This window comes from Spinacia oleracea, chromosome 5 (assembly GCF_020520425.1).
Source record: "Spinacia oleracea cultivar Varoflay chromosome 5, BTI_SOV_V1, whole genome shotgun sequence".
Lineage (NCBI taxonomy): Eukaryota > Viridiplantae > Streptophyta > Magnoliopsida > Caryophyllales > Amaranthaceae > Spinacia > Spinacia oleracea.
Window position 1 is genome coordinate 58,181,854 of NC_079491.1, and position 21,124 is coordinate 58,202,977.

The following is a 21,124-nucleotide window of genomic DNA, read 5'->3' on the forward strand; positions in this document are numbered from 1 at the left end:
GGTTAGGAATTGTTAGCTTAGAGGCTTGTTTGATCTGATTAGGCATTGGCTACTTTTATCGGACCTATCCTTATCGTTGCCACCTTGTGGTGTCGGATTAATCCAATCTTGACTGTAAAGGTAAATATGTAAGTTAGGGTTCCTATTTTGGTATTAGCTTTAGCCATTTGCCTTGAAGTAGTAGTTGTTGTGCCTAATTGGTTTAGGGTCGTGGCTACACCATGTTTTGCTCGTTTCTTTGGCTTAGTGGATTCGTTGCTGCTAGTTTAGTGTAGAATGTTTAGTTCCAGTTGGTTTTGGTGGGTAGTAGTGTTTTCGTTTCTCTTATTTTTTTTGTTGGATGTGTTTTTATATGAGGTTGTTGCATTTGTTGTTTAACACGTGTTTTTGAGTGTGTGGGTTGTTTTAGGGTGTCCTATATGGATAGTCTATTTTAGAAGATTGATGTAGAAAGGTTAGGCTTACTTGACATGTTTTTGGAGGCATTAGGAATAGTTGGTGTTTCCTCCTTCACATAAAGGAGGTCACTATGTGAAGGGGCTTTGTATGGTGAGGGGTTGGATTGTATGTTGAGGAAAGAAGGTCTGTGTGGGAGGGGTTTTTTGTTTACATGGGTTATGGTTGTTTGTTTGTTGCTGGAATTACCTATGTTAATTCTCAGTTTAGGTTAGCGATGACTATGTTTTCAAAACCTTAAGTTGCTCCCATATTTTATGGGAGTTTATAGCATGCTTTTCGAGTCACTTTCAATGACTCAGGTACCTTGTGAGCAGGTCACGGGCCATTTACAACTAGCTCGTGTCGTTACTACTCTTATATTTATTTCCTTGTTTTCATGTTTTACAGGTTCTTAAGAATGCCTCCAATTATTTACCTCCCCAACTATTCAATATTCTTCAAGGAATAGTACGAGGTTGTGGCAACAATAGAGGGTCTAACAAGAAAGAGCTTGCTAAAATTTTAGTTTTAAATAGTTGATGATGTAAGCTTTGTAAGGTTCTTTAAGGACTCTAATTTAAGTTGTAATTTGTAAACTTTTTTAGGTGCAATATTAAGGCTATGTCAAAAAAAATTAAAAAAATAAAAAGGCCACCACCATGAACACCAAACCAGGCTCCACCATCACGACTACGTCTATCACCGCCAACACTAAATGACACCACCACCAACAATGAAATCTCTGCCCTTTAGAAATTGGGAGATTAGTTACTATTTATTATAAACAGTAACTACCATATATTAATTATTTATTTTACTTTTTTTTTTAACTAATTAGCTTAATTTGCCAAGTACGTTTATCAAGAGTAATAGTCTTATTGAGACTTAATTTTAACACTTCACTGCATATTTCTAAGGTACTCACTCAACTCATACTCCTTTATCTAATAATCTTGCTCCTAAGTACGAAGTATATTTAGAGCTGGGTACATATGCCAAATGTCTTTTTTGTACTAACTTTATCGATTTTGTTTATTAACGATTTAGTACAACCGATTAATAAGATAAAAACCGATTTTGAGTACACCTAATTATAAACATAGTCGGGAATAAGATAAGAGTTCTCATATACGTTTGCATTTCATTTTTTATTCAAATATGAAATGTAGAACATGTATTGTGTATAGTATCGAGTTTCGAGTATCTAATTTTTCAACTCTTTTTGTTGAAAAGGAAAAATACATTGAAATTAGGATAGAATTATGTCATTATTATATTCTAATTTATTCTAATTTATCTAAGGTAATAAAACGCAGAACATATACTACATAGGGGTATTTAATTTTCGGATATAGGATCTGATCCGATCGATCTGAATTTTTTGGATCGGATCCCCAAAAATCCGAAATCTTCCAAAAAAATATTAGGGTGCTAGAACACCATCGGAGCCAAATTTAAATATCCAGCCACACTGCGCGCAACGCGCGCGACCATCCACTAGTTTATGGAAAAGTACAAAGATTTATGACTAAAAAAACAAGTTGTAGTTGTGTAATCCATGAATCCATCCTCGACTTAAACTCTGTTTTGAATATTACTCCCTCCGTATTTATTTAAGGGATATATTTGCTTTTTCCGGCCGTATTTATTTAAGAAATACACTTGTCATTTCTAGTAATTTATCAACCCCACCATCTAATTAAAAAATCCATCTACCCCCCTCCCCACCCCTAAAATAACATGGTCCTCAATTGTTTTACTTATTAAAATATCTACCCAACTCCACTTGCTTTATTTCTTTATTTCAATCAATTTTTCTTATTAATATCTGTGTCACTAATAGTATCTCTTAAATAAATACGGCCGAAAAGGGAAGTTTTATATAATTTACAGAACGGAAGTTCAGTCATTTATGGTAAATTCTTGATATTTATGAATTAAGTTTTATATAATTTTCAAAAAGTTATTGCAAGTCTTACCTAAGAATTTAATCCAACTACAGTAAGATCCTAAGCACTTAACAGCATGATAACAGTAGAAAATCTGTCCAACACACCTAATTTGTTAAGCGTTAAACAAGGCACAAACAGTATACAATTGACTACAAGATCTAAATATCATCTAGACACTCCAAGTTGCATCCATAAGCATAGATATACAACATGGTTCCACTACAAAGTTTCAGTTTACATCCACTGCCTTGTCATGTCATCATTACATAAATAATACAAACTCATTCTTTTTTCTCATGAAATATGCTGCTTCACTGATGTAATCTCCTGTAAATTAACAAAAAGAACAATCAGGTGGTTTCCATACCAAGTTCCACCAACCTATACCACCAAGAAAACACAGGGCCTTTTGTTGTGTGTTTCATTACCATTTAACTGTCACACTTAAAAAATACGCTCATATATTTGTCAATTACCGTATTTTTTTTACTGAAAGCATTGATGTTTTCCTGACAAGAAGCTCTACATCATGTGCACCATGTCATCAACAATCATCAGTCTGTTGTCCGTTTGTAGTCTCTGTAGGCATAAGCATCACATTCATTAGTCCATCAGAATTCTATTAGTGTATAAAACTATAGAAAACATTTGTTCAATGTCTCGTAAACAGCTACCTCTAAGAGAAACATTATCTCTGCCCTTGAGTAACTCGTAGTTGCATCTGCATTGGTTATCCTATCAAGATCTGCAATGGATATCACATCCAAGTGGTTTGCTCGCATGTGCTGACCCAAAATTGAATCAAATGCTTCCACTCTGTAATTTCACAAGCCAAAAGGTAAAGACAGCTTGCAAACCACAACAAGAAATGCATTATAGTATTTGGTGAAAAAACAACTCAGCAAGCACACCTCTCAGGAGAAACGTTGATTGCTGATTGGTCTGCAGGTGGCTCATCAACTTCCATAGCTTCTGTTGCCTCACTGTATCAAATTAAGCAGACTTTAATTATCACTGGCGAAGGCTGTTAGAGGTATCAGTTAAAAGACTACAGTTCATAGAAAAGGTGTACAGCCTGATTGACATTTTGAGCTCATGACTTATTACTCAGCACATGTGATTTTTATGTGAGTATCTAGACTTCTTTATGAGAAACCATGGTCTGATCATGATCCACTTACAGACTACAGTTAAACATAGAGGGAATCTTATGCAATGCCTGCAACTTCATTGCATATACATGCAACCTTGCTCTGCAGTATAGAGGTTTCTTGCTTGTTGTCAACTGACCCTTGATCCTACACACACTTGTTTGCTACTTCATGATAGACAATATGCGCAACAGTGAGCCGTTCTAATTTAGTCATTATGATTTGAACACCCAACGTATATCATTTTTTTTACTACTAGTACAATGGAAATGGGCAAAAGCTTATCCACAAAAATGTTGGTTTTGAATATTCTTTATTTTTGGAACAGAAAAAAAAGAAAGAAAAAAACTAGCTAACTGACAGATTTATCAACATATTTTCCAAGGCATATAACAATAAGAACCATAGAGTTCCGTAACTGCTCTAGGCTTTGGAAGATCGCAGCAGTCCAACTAAAAAATATAGATGCTATCCTTCTTACGCTGTAAGTCTACTCTCATCAGTCATGACCACTAACAATAAGAATGGATATTATTGCCCAAAATGGGAAAAGCAAAGGGAATATGAAAGACGGTAATTGATATTTAATAACAGAATCTCTTCTCAAAAAAACAAAAAAAACTCAGACAATCACCTAGTTATTGGCCTTATTGCATCGCAATTTTTCGAGTACTTCTCCACAACTTGGTTAGAAAAACTTGATTTCTGAAAACCATTGGATTATGAAGAGTCTATGCAATTGACCCTAGATTAGTTTCGCTTCATTAATTAAGGCAATCCTAGTGAAATTTATAAGTTAAGTCTGTTTTTACTTCGACAGTTCTACGGTTCAACCCTACACTCACAAAAATGTTGACATAAGATAATTGACAGCAACAAGCAATCTCAAGTCTTTAATGTTTATCTATTGCATGAGATGTAAATATCAATGGAGATGTGATGCAATGTATAAAGAGCCAAGGGTGCTTGTGAAATACCTTTCTGTTACAGCTTCATCACCTTGACCAGACCTATTGTTGCGACGAGGACGTTGAGCCCGTTCGTTATTGTTGGCATCATGATCAGCTTGGCGCTTTCTTTCCAATTCTCTCTCCCTTCCTTGCTCACGCTCATCCATCTCCGTCAACTCTTTATGATAAATGGCAAAGTTTAGAACTTTAAGAGCAGCTTCAACATCAGATTTTAGAACCTGTTAATCATCCATTGTAACTAAGTGATCCATCACAAAACCATATTGTTTGGTACTCTAATACTAGGAATGAACCATTAGTATAGTGTCTTCCCAAAAGTTGGAAACTAGCAAGGGAGGGTGATGCTGTCATTAGATTCATTGAGTCTTTACCCTCCATTAAAGACAGGGAATATTAGCGTACTTATGCGCGTTGAAAATTTAGAGAATAGTCTTGCTTGTGAAAGATTAATAAGCCATCCAACCACCTCTATCAGAGTATCTTATCCGGACTATAAAACTTTCCGTGAAAACAGATGAAAGAAAATACAATAAAATGGCTTCCGATAAGCCATTCAAATTCAGTTGGGCAGCCTTAACATGGTTATTGATCTCTGGATTCCACTCAAACCAATTAACAATTTATTTCAACTCATGTAGCTTAGTTTTATATAATTGGGCAAGCTTTGACTTCTTTAGATATGCATATTAGGCACTCACATTATAGACGAAGTAATTCAGTTAACTCTTGCTACATTAGCTTTGACCATAATGTATTCATCCTAGAATACCACAATAATAGCTTCACCCGTCATTCAAAAAGGTTACTCTCAGAAGATTTTTCAATACGTTTATGCAGGTGCTGGAAGCAAAAGTGCACTTACTAAAATGACGACTTTATAGGCTTTTGTGCTCCTTCAAGTAATACATTTCCTAAACAGTAATATAAGTAAATGCAGACAAGCATATCTACCCATGCCATTTAGTACAATATAAAGCAGCTGCAGGAATTATGGGTTTGCCAAATCACCTGTGATTTATAATACGAGGACAAACACCAATATTATTAGCTTGTGGAAACAAATTACCGTTCTGCTCAATTTCAGCTTGGCATGCGCAGTAGAAAGTCGTATGATTGTTTCCAGAGTTCTTGCAGTGATAGGCAGAGTTCCAGACCCACCGGTCCCACCCTACAGAGAAAATGTATGTTATCACATCAGTAAATTCATGTACATGGAAAGTTGGTTTTCCACAGGTGACTTAGAAATGTTACCTTCGCATTTGAGTTGGAATTTCTAAGCTCTGCGTATGCAGTTGCAATATTTTCAGATGCCTGCAAATACAGCCTTTATGAATAAGCAAGAAAATCTAGCTCTCAAACTTATATTATGCTGAAAGTATGTTTAAATAGGTGAAAGCCATTGGTCAGTGTTAACACAGGAGAATAATATGTTATTGTCTACCTCATCACTCAGCTCTGGCTGGACTCTATGCTTTGCATAGTGAATATACTTCTTAAGAAAATTGATTGTTAAAGTCTCTTGCTTCCTACCCCTCTGAGCCTTCTTTCCATGCAGCATTCTGTTAAACTTGACAAAGACAGATGAATCAGGATCTGCCTCTTCCTCTCCCCCGTATTGAGAACCATCAAGTGTCCCATCTCCTACATTAATGGACAGTCAGTTATGCCTTTCATAAACAGATATAAAGAGAAATTTTCTTCAATATTAAAGGGTTGGTAGCTACCTCCATCCTGTGGAGAACGGTAACGATGCATACGCAAGACATGCTCAGAAATATAACCATCTATCTCAGGATCCATTTGGTCCAACACAATAAATAGCAGATCAAAACGAGAAAGTAAGGAGTCTGGCAATCCAATGTTCTTCGTTGGAGTTAATGATCGATCATACTGTGATACAAGATTAAATTCAGAAAACAGGAGATAAAACAGAGGGTATATATGAAAACATGCATTCAAGCAGCTCAACTTACAGTTCCATAGATAGGATTTGCAGCAGCCACAACACTGCATCGAGCATTAAGAGATGCATGGATACCAGCCTTGGCAATGGTTACTGTCTGCTGTTCCATAACTTCATGTATAGCAACACGATCTAAGTCATTCATCTTGTCAAATTCGTCAATGCATATGACACCGCGATCAGCAAGAACCATAGCGCCAGCTTCTAGCCTTCTTTCCCCTGAATACAGCAAACGCTTGTTAACATAGCAGTCATATAGTTAAGAGAAAATTATTAGAGCATTTCACAAGACATCACCTGTTTCCTGGTCAGAAGTTACAGCTGCTGTCAGACCAACACCTGAAGAGCCCCGACCAGTTGTCGAAATGGCCAAAGGGGCAATGTTCATGATTGCTCTTAGCAGTTGGGACTTGGCAACTGAAGGATCACCAACCATCATCATGTTTATGTCCCTGGAAATAATTAAATTAGTTGACAAGTAATCTTTCTTGTGACATATTAAGATAGAGCCACCATAATTCCATAAGGCTGATGAGAAGAAGAAAAAAAGGAACTGGAATGTAGAAACAGGACTTAAAAGAAACTAACCCTCTCAAGTGTGTCCCATTCTTCAAGTTCTTCTCAGTCCCACCAAGCATTAGTAATATTACTGCCTTCTTGATCCACGTGTGTCCATAAATAGATGGTGCAAGGGAATTACCAAGCAGGTCAAATATATCTTGTCTATCAGCTATCTTCTTAATGTTCTTCAAATCTTCAGCAGAATAAATGGGTGCATTTGCCTCTTTATTCAGCAGGGTCACGTTATTAGCAATAAGAATTGTCCTGTGAAAACAATGCTTGTGTTATAGCTTTTGCATAATTAATATGGTCCAAGTAAAAGAAAAACAGTTTCAGCAGCATTATAATGTGGGTGGGCAAACCTGAATACTCCATTCACACTGCCCTTGTTTTTTCCAGGCAGAGCTTTGTAAATTCCACAAATTGCGACGCGGTCTCCAGGTTTGCATGCATCAACCATGTCATCCTCAACGATGACATCAATAGTTCTTGGAAGCTGACCAGGGGCAGATTTTTCTGGCACTTCTTGCATTGATAAAGTCTGATGATCTTTATATTTACACAATCCATATTCAGTCACCAGTAGATTTCCATTTTCATCCTATAAATGTACTTATTTCATTAGAGAATCATACATTGCTTATTATGATAGAGAACAGTAATGTATGACTAAAATTGAGCATTACCCGGGTGGGATAGACAGAACCAGTAGGTAGGCCTGTTGTAGATGTAATATCTCGATACTCTCTGGATGTGAAATGGCCAGTTGAGGGGCAAAAATGAACACTTTTTACAACTTTAGGCCTCACAAGAGAACCTGTTAGTGAGAAACAGACAATTAGGAGATCCAAAATTTGCTTTTATTGGTCCCTGTGATACGAGAACATCTCTTCCAATATAAAAGGAAATTACTAACAGAGAATCATGCTTTGAAATAAGAAACCAATTACTTAAAGATTGAAGCAATTACAGATTATTTAAAATACACATTCTATGAACAAAGCAAATACAAGGAAAACTTCAGTCTTTGTTTTATGTTCGTAAACTGCATAAACACTCAACATTCTCGATTTCTCATTCCAATACAACGAATGCTTATTACAAAACATAACAAAAGGTTTCAACTATCCAGGATAGTCAACAAGCCACATTAATATCTCCATGTAAACGCTAATCCTAATCCATAGACCTTATTGAGACAAATGAACTTTGAGAATTGTATACCACTCAAGGGACATGCCAAATTCAACTACCACGACAAAATCCTACTTAACAAAATGTGACGAAATCATAGTATTATTCCCCTCAAACCATCAAAGAACATTGCAACAACTATCATTAACTCTCCATCTGATCCCTCATCCCATTTCTTCCTCGGCCTCATGGTTAGATACCCGATAGCCAACTAACCTCCCTCCCTTCCCTGTAAAAGAGAGCCACTTTGAGGTCCCCTATTAAATGAGACACAAAAACGAGAGCTTCGGCCTAATATTGGTCACAGATTGAGAAAAAACTCACACTCTAACTAGCATCATAATTAAACCAACAACAGAAAAGTTTCTCAAACTTAAACCTAAACAAACTGCAGCACATGTAACTAACAGAAAACCAAATAGGGGAGGGAGAAAATTACATTTTGTAACGATCCCCTCGACGCAAACCATAGAACCAATAAACTGTGACAGAAGATCTCTAGGAGTAACCCTTCTGGAAACAAACGGGCTATCAAATCCAACCACAACTTGCTCTCCTTCCTTCAAAAACTTGGCATCGATACGCCGTGTAACTTCCGTCACCGCATCACAAAAAGGTTGAATGTACTCGGTTGGATTCTTCAATAACCTAACAAAATCAACAAAAACCCTAATTTAAGCTTTCTTCAAAATTTATAAAAATCGAGCAAATGGGGCTAATTAAAATGTTTGCAGAGATAAATGATTGAATATTACCGGCGGGCTAGGTCGGAATTGTAGTCGTGAAGGTCGGAGAGGTTAACGATTATGCGGTGGCGCTGCTTGTTCGTAATCATTTTACTGATTGTATCCATGTAGATTCCATGACCCGCCTGCTCAAATCAAGAAACAGAAATAATTAGGAGTAAAAATGAGAAGAGTAATTGGGGAAATCGAGAGAATTGGAACTGAGATCTATTAAAATTAGGTTTACATCGTGGTCTAAGAAGTCCAGGAATGTGCGCTTGTGAGCTGCAAATGCTTCTTCGCTGATGTCCATTGATGGTGTAACAATAGCAGCGGAGATAGTAAATGGGAGAAGCGAGAAAGAAAAAAAAACGAGAGAGAGAGAGAGAAAGGAAGGTTTGGTTATGGTGGCCGGCGAGGGAGGGCGGGGTCTTCAGAATAGGGGTTTTAAGTTTTGGCGGGAAAAGTGACGGTGTCTTCCTTAAATTGGCGGGAACATGGAAATGTACCGAGCTACTGAGGCCTGAGGGACCAATATTTCCCGCTTTTTTTTCTTTTGTTTTTTTTTCTCTCTTTTTTAGGCGCTTACTAGATCCCGTGCACGTACGGATTTTGATATTTTTTTCACAAAATATTTAACTAAATATCTCACGAACTACTGCATAGTTATAACATTTTTAACATACTCGTTTAAATTTATTCATCCAATATGCATATTTAAAATGTCAATATGACAATTTGACCAAAATATTTAGTGATATATTTTCCATTATTAATATAGCGATCTGGCTAAAATATTACCAATTTAGAATAATTATTATTACGTCGCATCTATTATTGCCATGATTTATAAACTAAAATTTGTTTCCATACATAAATAAGGAATAGTTTATAAAAAAAAGTAGAGAATAAAAATAAAATAAAAACAGATACACTTTTTTGAGAAACTGATTTTGGCGGGAAAAAATCGCACAAGGAATTGACACGTGTCATTCATGGTGTCTCTTTTAGTATATAGTAATTGATTCTTAGAGTGATTTATGGGGATAATGCTAAAAGATATCAAAAATTCCAAAATATGTCACACTTTGAATAATTTCTCAATCTAATGTTCACGTCAGCAAAGAAACCCGGTCTAATTTTTTTAACGAGTCGGCGTTACATCGCCAACTCAATTAGCGACATCGTGAAACAAATCGCTAATTGAGTTAGGGATATATCGCTAATTGAGTTAGGGATTTATTGTTAATAGATTGCTAAGTGAAACAACGATGTATTAATGTAGGTTACAAAGTGTAAGTATTTGAGAATTTTTATATCTTTGCGCATTATTGCCGGAAATCAATCTTATTTTTATTATTTTAAAAAGTTGTGCAAAAATAAAAGTGGAACATAAACTAGAAAATATGGTTATGCAACCGGGTGCACAAGATTTATTGTGAACCCTGTTTTTAAATGAACATTTAGTTCAAATATAAAGAACATATGGTAAATGAACATCTAATTCAAATTCAAAGAACTTATATTAAAATATTTCACATCTACGCGTAAATTGACATCATTCTACATGTTCATTGGGTGCTCAATAAATGTTAGCTAAGGTACATTGTGAACAATATGCACCCAGGTATATAATCCAAATTGCGCATAAACTAGGTGTTTTTTCCTTTTTTAATAAAGTAATTAAAAGAAAATTAGTTGTGAACCTATAACTTTTCGGCCTGTGTTATAAACAAAAAGTTATTTTCTATTTTCTCCTTTTTTTCTAGGGCTTTTATTGTTTCACGTATGTGGTTTACTTAAAGCGTTCATATTTTATGTACAAATTAGTATTTTTTCCCTTTTTAAATCTTAACCTCTACTCACTCTGCTTCACTCCTTCCTCCAACAGGGACAAATTGACAAATCTTTTAGTATTAGAGCACCTACAATGGGTCCTCAAATGCATCCTCATAACACTCTTTCTCTCCGGTTAAGGATCTTCTCCATTGTATGATTTTGGTTGAGGATCCTTAAATATTGAGGATATATAAGGTTATCTTCCAATTTGGAGGATAAACTCCGCAAAGGCTTTGCTTACCTTGAAGGTAAGTGGTCCCTGGGAACCATCCCCTCTCATTGGACAAATCCACGTCAGATGATACACGTCATCCGAAATTTTCGAAATAAAAATTCAGTTTTGTTTTGAGTTTGAAATTCAAACTTAAATATTATTTCCCTTTTTCTTATTTTTGTCGATGATACCAAAGTAATATCTGATCTTCTCCTTAATATGTTTTAACGAAACAAATTTCCTTTCGATGATGACAAGAAATTTGTGTAGATGATAACAAGTAATGAAACTTAACAGATGATTCAGGTTGGTATGCATAACTATTGTTTTCGACATTTAATAACTTAATTGACAACATTTGACACCTTAAGATGATTCAGGTTGGTATAATAACGATTGTTTTGCACATGTAAATAGGGATTGTTGTGTCCCTGTTGTTGTGATATATTGTTATTAAAAATTTTGTTGCAGTAGATGGCGGTTGTTGTAGACGAATTCGGAGAAGAAGGAGGCGGAGATTCCAATGTTGAGAATTTTGGGTCAACAATGAAAAAAGGGGGGTTGGGGATACTTTCGCGTGGGATCGATCCTGGGACCTCAAGGGAAAACAAGTATTAAGACCTTGAGTGAGTGTAACCATTGTGACAGTGAGGCATAGCTATTCGCTATTGTCATTGAAAAATGTACTTAACATGTATTCCCTTATTTCATTAAATTACAAGGTTCCTTTCATGTTGTTTCTGAATATTAAGTTAAAACAATTACATTGTATACAGGGGGTTATTTTAAAAAAATAAGATAAATGTAGACGACATTATTGTATAGTTTTCTCAGTTGTTTTATTTGTGTTCGTCAAACAATCGTGTCAATTTATTTAATAATTAAAAAAACAGTCAAAACCGTTGGAGTGGTACATGACAAGAATTCTTAAAAATGTAATATAGAAATCAAGAAGTAATTATAATCCTTAGGCCCTGTTTAGTTCACTTTATTTCTTCTGATCTGATCTGGTATGGTCTGGTCTGATCTGATTTGATATGAACTTATTTTTTCTGACGTGATCTGATTTGAACTTTTTTTTTTTGGTCTGATATGATCTGATCTGATCTGATTTGATTCTTCAGAATTAAGTTTAAACAAAAATCTACATTTATTAATATTAAACGACTTACGTGTAAAATAAATATTACACAAATTTATAATATTTTGTTATTATTTTTTGACTTTGCTCATGATTTAACTATTCCTTATATTAGATAGACCTATACATGATCTAGATAGAACGGTTATTATCTAGACATATTAGTTCTGATCTGTATATGAACTGTACATGTCGGTTCTGATCTGGACATGATTTGCACATATCAATTCTGATATGGACATGATCAGTTCCAATCTGGACATGATTTGTATAGATCAGTTACTTTTGTCCTGTGTTATAAAGAAAAAGTTATTTTCTATTTTCTCCTTTTTTTTCTAGGGCTTTTATTGTTTCACGTATGTACGTATGAACATCAACTGATGACATGAAACATGATTGTGTGGGATGAGTCTGGTAATAGCAAAATGAGACAGATATTAGTTACTCCCTCCGTTCCTAAATACGTGTCCACTTTGGACATTTACACGGTAATTAATAAAATTGTATGGTGCGTAAGAGGTAATGATTGGGAATGTTTTTTTGGGGGAAAAGAAAAAGTAGATAATTGTTTATTAATAAAGTATATATAAAAGTGGGAGAAAACTTAATTGACCCAGTGAAGATGATGTGGCATTTGTTCACATTTTACTCTGTAATTCAATGCGGGTGATTATTTCTATGTGTAGACACCTACTTTAGTCCCCATTCCCGAAAGGGAATGTTCGATGATGAAAACGTAAATCTCCACTTGACAGCGCATCTCCTATAAAATAACGAGTCTCATTACCCCTTTTCATTTCACCCGAAACCTGCTATTTATAGAAACCTGCTATTTATGGAAACCTGCTAAAAATAGTAACTGCCGTAATGGGCAGCTGTTAAAAGTGGCAAGTCATAAAAGATAGAAACCTGTCAGAATTAGGTGTTGCACTCCAACATAAATCCTAAATGAGATAGAAACTGCGAGAGAATCCTATTCCTAATACGATTCGAAAATAAGAGTTACGTATTGATCGAAATCTTAACGAGCCTAGAGTTCGTAACGGGCCCAGACGCATTCCGTCATAAAATTAATACGCACTAAAAAGACTCGATTAAGTCTCATACACTCCGGATTCTAAGAGTCCGAATCTGACAAAGAAACGGCCCAAACAGCAATTTCAACGCCCAGCCCTGGGCGCTGAAATTGCCTGGATCCTATTTTCAACGCCCAGGCCTGGGCGCTGAAAATACCTGGTACGTGTTTTTTCCTAATTCCTCGTGGATTAGAGTTCTGCAATTCTATCTTTCCACGAACTCTTTTCTATAAATAGGGCCTTAAGTTCGACGTGAAAAGAACACACACAACACACAATTATATTCTGAGTATTGACTCTAAACCCCTAAGCCTAAGCCTCACGCTGCAAAACTGATCACGCGTTCTGTCGCAAGTGATCCATAAATCGAACAGAACGTATCCCGTTCCATAATTTGAGATTCGTTAAATAAAAGGAGAAATAGCAAAGTCAAAGTGGTTAGTTTTCTAAGAACCGTGACGCACCTCTCAAGGGTGCGTCGTAATGTGTCCCTTTTCCATGGTTTAATTGCTTTCCTCGCCCTTTTATGAACTGTTAAACTAACTAAAATCTGATTGTTCGATCACGCTTAATAAATATGATATTTTTGGGAAATTGGATTATCATGCTAGGTCCCTTAAAACAATCTAAATCAGATAATCGCGCTCGATCTAGTACTATGTGTTGCATATTGTTAAAATCAACTCAGATTAGTTTAATAGTTAACGCATGTCCCTTCAATTATTTATGCTGAGCTAGTAAGGATATCCTGCCTCTGGAGTTATCGACGAGCGAGTACTCCTCTCGGTAGTTACAGTCCCCCGAACCCTCAATCTCTACCCTGCGGGTGTACGTTGAGCGATCCCCACCACCAGGGATCACAAGGGAACCTACGGCCGTCGTGGTCAAACATAATTGCACTCCCTTTATGTCACGATAACCGGGTTTTGTCAGTTTTTCTCATTGTCGATAAAAACTGAATGGCGACTCTTATATTACTAGTCAATTGGGTGTAAACTCACAGGAAATCCGATTACACTTGATTTGACAAAAAGAAGCGTCACACCCACGAGGGACGAGGTCACGCATTAGCCTCGTGCTTTTTCGACCCCCTCACAGTGGCGACTCCACTGGGGATAGTGAAGGAAATACTCGTGCTTGTAGATAATCAAAATAGCCGAAGGGTGAAACGATCCTACCCCGCGTTTATTTCCCCATCAAGTTGGGACGACCTGAAAATCAGCATATTAATGTGAACAGGCAGAACCACATAATGAATCTTGGCTCCCTTGGTGTTTCATCTAAGGAGTTGGGACTAAGGATACCTTTTTTCGCCAATAGGGGGGTGCACACGCCGCGCATGTTGCCCACTTGGTACTTGTGCAGGTAGTACACCTATCCCGAACCCAATCGCTCGCTCATTAGGTCCCTCTCGCCTGCATGCCCCCTTGGCCTGCACTTGCGGGTTGGCCTCTTGAGCGAAATTCGTCTGTTGAAGACACTACCTCGATCGGGGCATGTGTTGGATCTACGATAGAAGCGGTACCAAGCCAGGTGCAAATAACTACCCATAGAAGCCTATCATAAACTACATGACATATTATTATTGCCTCATGATGGAATGTTAGTTATGTGTAGCGAAATATATGATTGCGTGTGACAAACTATCCTAGAAAAACCAACGACCTTAAAAATTTCCCAAACATTCATAAACCAATTTGCCAAAGAGTTATACCGAAATACGTGTTCCGCAAACCCGAACGATCGCCACAAAAATAAGCGACGCTCGGGATGGCCTGTAACGAATCCCACAAACGCTGCACAACGCGTAAAGGACGTTATTAGGCAAGCACGCAAAATCGAAGTCGCATAAACAAAAAAGTAGACGCAAACAGAAAACGAGAACCAGCCAGGGACGCATTTTCAACGCCCCTGGCTGAACGCTGGGCGCTGATGTTGCTGCTTGGCCTTTTGGTCAGGCACAGCAGCCTCGGTGCCCGCGCAAAAAAAAAACACGTAGCAAAAAAAAACCTTTCGTAAAAATTGCTGCAAGGGCGTATGAAAAGGCACTCGATTCTAAAAGCGACTTGTAAAAATAAAATAAAATAACTCTTTGTGTCATTGTTAGGCCTCCTATGACGACAATGCTCAGCACCAAAACCGAGCATGCTAATTAAACGACCTTGAATGTCACATGGGCAAAATATTCAAAAAATAATGTTCGAATAAAGTCTTCAAGAAAAAAATAAATGTTCAAATAAAATAAATAAATCTGAGTCTAGACTAGGCTATGCCAAAGTACAATCTAAATCCTAAGTCTTAGTTGTCTTATCCATAGAATCGGTCCAAATGCTTGGTGTCGTTCTGCAAGTTAAAAGGTTAAACCATATTGAGTCTCCCTTTCTAACATTTAAATCAATAAGCACCCATATGTAATTGTCATCCCCTGCTAAGAATCTCCGGCCTCAATACTCTCTCTCACCAACAAGAAGAATATATTATAGTATTTGCAAAATTGAAATAGTCACATTCTGAAAATCATAGTTGCACAACCCCCAAAGTGAACCTAAGGTGTCAATACCATTGGCAAAGGAAAAAATTAATGGCCTCAAGGCTTATGATCACATTGGGTCACGACTATCATAGTCCTCTCGAGTCACTCGCTCCTTGAAAAACTACTAAGTACGGACTAAAAGATTTTCCATGAATGCAACATGACAAACCATGAAAATACCCAAATCGGCATGCCACAAGGCTACCATTGGGGTAAAGCAATACACACTAAAGAGAGAAGCCGCACTAAGGATTCTAGCCTTGCAAAAATAAAGATTCGATCTCCCCAATTAACTACCTTGCCGACATTAAGCAAAAAGGCGCATGACAAATGAACACCCAAGGGTTAAAATCTGAAGTGTCAACCGACGAAAGTTATGGTCCAATTAGCCTAAGTCTGAGAGTCGCTTGGTCAAGTATTATAGGCTTACGCCACGTCATTATTTTGAGTCTAGGCCACCTCCTTGTATTCATACACGGGTTATAATCAGAAAAGTTAATGAAAGTTCGAGTCTAAATCACAACTTCCAGTCAAATCCCGAAAATTGGAATCTGAAAAGAAGCAAAAAATTATTTTCGATGTAATTCTTTCGTTAAATTTCAATAAGGTAAAAATAACATTTTGAATCTACGCTATTTGCACATTTTATGGAACGACTAAATACACTTGCAAAGTAAGACAATTTAAAAGGTCCACCCTAGGCCTACTAAAGTTAAAGGTCCACTATAGGCCTACCAAACGAGGCTCACTCAGTCTCGCATCATGACTCAAAGACCACAACCATCTACCTTTTAGCCCAAATAAAAAATTTATGTTGAGGAGAAATCCCAAGCAAAAAGAAAAAAGAGAAAGAGAAAAGGGAGAGCGAAAAGAGCGAGCCATGGAATACTTATCCCGTACCTCCCAAAGTGCAACATTTACCCAAGTAAAAAGGAAAAGAATTGAGTCAATTACCAATCCAAATCATAAAGTTCTACGATGTCTACCCTTTCCAATCCTTATGTTCTTAGACGCCTTCGCTCTGGGGCCCTGTTCAGCTCATCTAACCCATCCATGTTCTCATTGCCATAACCCAAGAAACCATTACCTCGACTCTTGCTCTTGAACTTATTGTCAACCGCAAACCACGCACGGCCATTGACACGTGCGTCATACCCATTATTTCCAAAACCTTACATCACCATTAGCATAATGACCATATAACTTGTTTGGATACATCCTGTTGATATACCCTTGAGCCATCCCCATGCTACTCATCGGCCTTGGTTGATGTAAACTCATGACACTAGCTCGAGGCTGCAAATTATGAGTCCTAGTAGATATAATCCTCATGCTTGACCAATACCTATACAACTTATTCCAACTCATTCAACCCATCTTTGAAGCTGTCTTGAGTCACGAATAAAAAAGAAGACAAATGAAAAGTACATTCTACGCTCAACCTAAGAAAAAAAATAAAAAAAAATGAAATGTGAATAATAAAAAAAGGAACTTTGCAAAACGCCTCTAAAGTTAGTCTAAAAAGAAAAAGAAGCATCTAGCGCACCAAAAAAGATCCGCCCAGAAGTCATTTTCAGCGCCCACAGCTGGGCGCCGAAATCTTTAGCGCCCCAGCCTGGGCGCTGAATCTCTCTGCTTGCTAAAATTTGTCCAGAAGTGCTCGTCATTTTATCCGCACATACACGGAAAAACAACGAACACTTGGAGGGGTACAACACGTATTCAGATATACGTACCACCAAAAAATACATGTACTCAAAAAAAAAAAAAAAACAAGTAAAACAAAATTTTGGCTTACGGCAAGGCAGCAGATTGAAATAATAATGAACTTCACTTATTCTACCGTTTCAAATGATATGTTTCCACCTCAGAACGTACTTATCGAATTCGGCATTCTAAGAAACCATTTTCTGGCTAAGAACTACGCAAGACCTGATTCCAAATTAAATCTATTTAAGGCGGATATGTAGGCAATCCATGATTCGGTCCAACCAATTTGCAAAAATATTAAAGCGTATAGAAAAACAAGTGTTATTCCAGTAGGAACACGCACAAGAGGGGGGGGGGGTGAATTGTAATTAGAACTTTGATAAAGTTTCTTGCGGAACTTAAGAAACAATCAAGAAACTGAGAATAGAGAAGACAATAACAACAATTGTGAAAACTTCTTGATACTAATCAAGAAGAGAATTCTTTTATTATGGTAATGCCTCGATTACAATAATCTCTCCAACACAAGTTCCTCTCAAACTCGTGTTCCTCACAGTAATCTACTTCGATTACAACTCCTTAACTTCTCTCTCTCAGACTTAAACTCTAAGTCTAAACAGGATAACTCTATCCTTACTAATACAAAATATAATTCGTGTTTGGATAACTCTAGATATTAATAATGCTTTTGTGTGGATATAAGGAACTTAGGAACTTTGAATTAACTAGGACACAAACTGTTTTAGAAAATCTTAGACAAAACGTTTTTAGGAAAGCAAGAACTCTCAGAATGTTTGTGTGCTTTAAACCAAAAACGATTTCCCTTTTATAGTGTTTATCCTTAGGGTTAGTTCCCTTCAAAACCTCAACTGCTAACTGCCAGCACTTTGGTCTCCACGTCCCTTGACTTGAGGAACAAGGGGAAGACCACTTCCCACGTTCAGCCATAAAGCAGTTAGTGATTTGACTCAATCAAACCCTAAAATATTTCTCTAAAACAGATTTTATTTATCTACAAAAACTTAGGAGAATTTTTAGGAAAATAAGTTTTGTTTAAATAAAATAAAACGTAAATCTATTTTATATTAAATATGCAAAACTTGTTTTTATTTATGAAAATGTTTTCCATAAAAATCGCTTCCAATAAAATAAATGACCTAATTAAATCATAAGTTCCTTGGGTACTCTATATACCATTAGCATAATTAATATTTACATAAAATTCTAAGTACAGTGGACTACCTAGACTTTATGTCTTCCCTTTGTCTGGAACTTGCAACTCAGAAGCTTCAGACGTTCCAGTCAAGGAACATTGATGAGTTCCTCTCTAGCTAACACAGGAACTCTTGGCTATGAGTCTGTAATAGTTCTTGTGGATATTCGGAACTCTTGATATGTAACTGTGTTGCTCCTCTTGTGACTTCAAACTGGAACAGATACAACTTCCAGCTCTGAAACTCCATTGACTGTTCCAAGTGTACCTCAGGAACTTCACCAGTTTATTCAAGTTCCTATCCTAATAGAAACTTGGGCATATGCCTGTTCAAAGTCATTTAGCAACCATAATCAGGAAGTTTGCAATATGTGTGTGTCATCAACCAAAACTTAGGAACAACAACAAGAATAAAAAATAGAAGTCCCTTATTGAAATTTAATTACTTGCAATCCAAGTCGAAAGAAAAATTTAAGTCAAAGGAAGAATCCAAGTCGTCAAGATGCCAAAATGAATGAGCACACATCGAAAAATAATAAGGGCACATACTCTTGCCAAGAAGGAGCACTCACACTCCTAGGCACTTAGCCAAGACTCAAAAGACCGCTTTGCCTCAATTGAATGGGGGCTAGCGCAAGCGTCCATGACCTCTAAAGTACTCGACCTGACCTAAAGCGAACTAACTCACTTAAAGACCTTCTTTCACCACTAGACATAGTCGTTCGCTTAAAGACCTTCTTTCACCACTAAGACACAGTCATAATCGCCAACAAGTAATAAAGGCAGTAAGCTTGCAATAAAGAGGATTATTCTACGGCGTCGCCCCATCGTTCCTTCGAACTCAGGGCACCCGTTCATGGTAATTCAAATGCTTGCAAATCCCCTTTGAAAAAAATCAGACATTTCCAATAGGACTTGGCACTTAACCAAGGCTCACCCTACTCAGACATGTAGCACGGGCATCTAAAATCGAAATCTGAAAGCATCGTTAATGGGAAAGACATAGCAGCAACTGGGGGCTAAAAATTGAAATGAAAGAGCTAGGGAAAGAACTAAGTATACCTTGACCTTTTGTGCAGACATACACCAAGTAAATCTAAGTCAATTTGAAAACGGTTTATATTCCCGCAATTCTGGAAAAGATGGCCCTAAAAGCCTAAAAGCATATGCCAAACGGGCACAAGTAATATCTTGACACCTGCACCCTGGCTTCCAGCAAATCCTTAGACAGCATTCCAAAAATCGTAACAGTATTTTGATTCACTCATATAATCCTGTACGAACCTTTCTATAAGCCAACTTACCTAGGACACCTCGGGTTGTACACAGTAGGACTCGGATTTTAAATAATTTTCAAATGATTTTCAAAGACTTCTTCGAACATAATAAAGTGTCGTTGGTTTAAGCTAAGTATGCGTTTATCTCAATGTTGCAAGTGAGTCAAGAGATTTCTAAATATGATTATGGGTAAAGAAAGACACCTAGCTTTTGGTCAAAGGCACACTTCAACATGTGACTACCTTGACCATGGCAATGTCGCACAATACGACATTTACAGGAAAAGTAGCAAATCACTACTCGAACGTACCTCGCACTAAACGAGTCTGGTTCAAACTATTCATGATCCATGTCACCATGAATGCATAAAAACGTATGCCAAGTATTATAGCACCAAGCCAATCCCGTAGCTATAATTGGGGGCTTGAGAAAAACACTCTAAAAATGCTCGAAATGACGATTTTACCACAAATTCTCGACGCTAATGCTATACATACGTCATAGGGGCATAATCCTAAGGTTTGATCGTGTAAAACGAACCTTAGAATGGCTACAACCCCTCCCAAATTCTAAGCGCCACTTAGAATATATAAAGTCACCCCACTAACAAGGGTAACTGAAAATCGCGAGTCACCAAAACTCTGATCAAACTACTGCACATAACGCTCGCCCTACAAGCGCCCGTTACACAGTCCACCTCGTTCCAAAGCAAAAGCGAAAGAAAAATCAAGGATAAGAACTGTCAAAATATACCCTGAAATCATTTTCAACGCCCAGAGTTGGGCGCCGATATCTTTAACGCCCCAGCCTGGGCGCTGAATCTTTCTGCTAGCCAAAGTTTTGCCCAGATATAAAAATAAGAAAGAAACACCTTTGAAATCTCGCATCGAACGAAGTAATAAGCCGTGCAAACCCACGCAGAAGGTGCTACGCTTGTTCGAACACCTGAACGAGGCGTGATGAAGTACTCCAATGCAAAAAATAATAATGTTATATCCCAACACCTGGAGAAATTTTCTAATACATGCGGTTAGTCCACACAAGCCTTCGTCGCACCATAAGTTCAACCATCCCACAGTACAAGTCTAAAAAAGGAGAGTAAGGCATATCGCACTAATGTAGGCACGACCAAGAGCATGTGTAAAAGAGGCAAAAAACTACTTAT

The 21,124-nt window shown here is 37.2% G+C and overlaps 1 protein-coding gene across 1 annotated transcript; it reads right to left on the minus strand.

Moving 5' to 3' along the window:
• Window positions 1–2,467: 2,467 nt before the first annotated feature.
• Window positions 2,468–9,424, minus strand: LOC110776605 (DNA replication licensing factor MCM3 homolog 2). Its single transcript, XM_021981162.2, has 17 exons — window positions 9,203–9,424; window positions 8,986–9,101; window positions 8,670–8,878; window positions 7,723–7,853; window positions 7,399–7,637; window positions 7,064–7,300; window positions 6,773–6,927; window positions 6,486–6,694; window positions 6,237–6,402; window positions 5,954–6,153; window positions 5,764–5,823; window positions 5,579–5,680; window positions 4,519–4,730; window positions 3,302–3,373; window positions 3,065–3,206; window positions 2,867–2,969; window positions 2,468–2,717 (listed from the first exon to the last, which is right to left on the minus strand). The coding sequence occupies exons 1-16, from the start codon at window positions 9,266–9,268 to the stop codon at window positions 2,913–2,915; spliced, it is 2,373 nt and encodes a 790-aa protein (XP_021836854.2). The 5' UTR covers window positions 9,269–9,424; the 3' UTR covers window positions 2,468–2,717; window positions 2,867–2,912.
• Window positions 9,425–21,124: the final 11,700 nt, after the last annotated feature.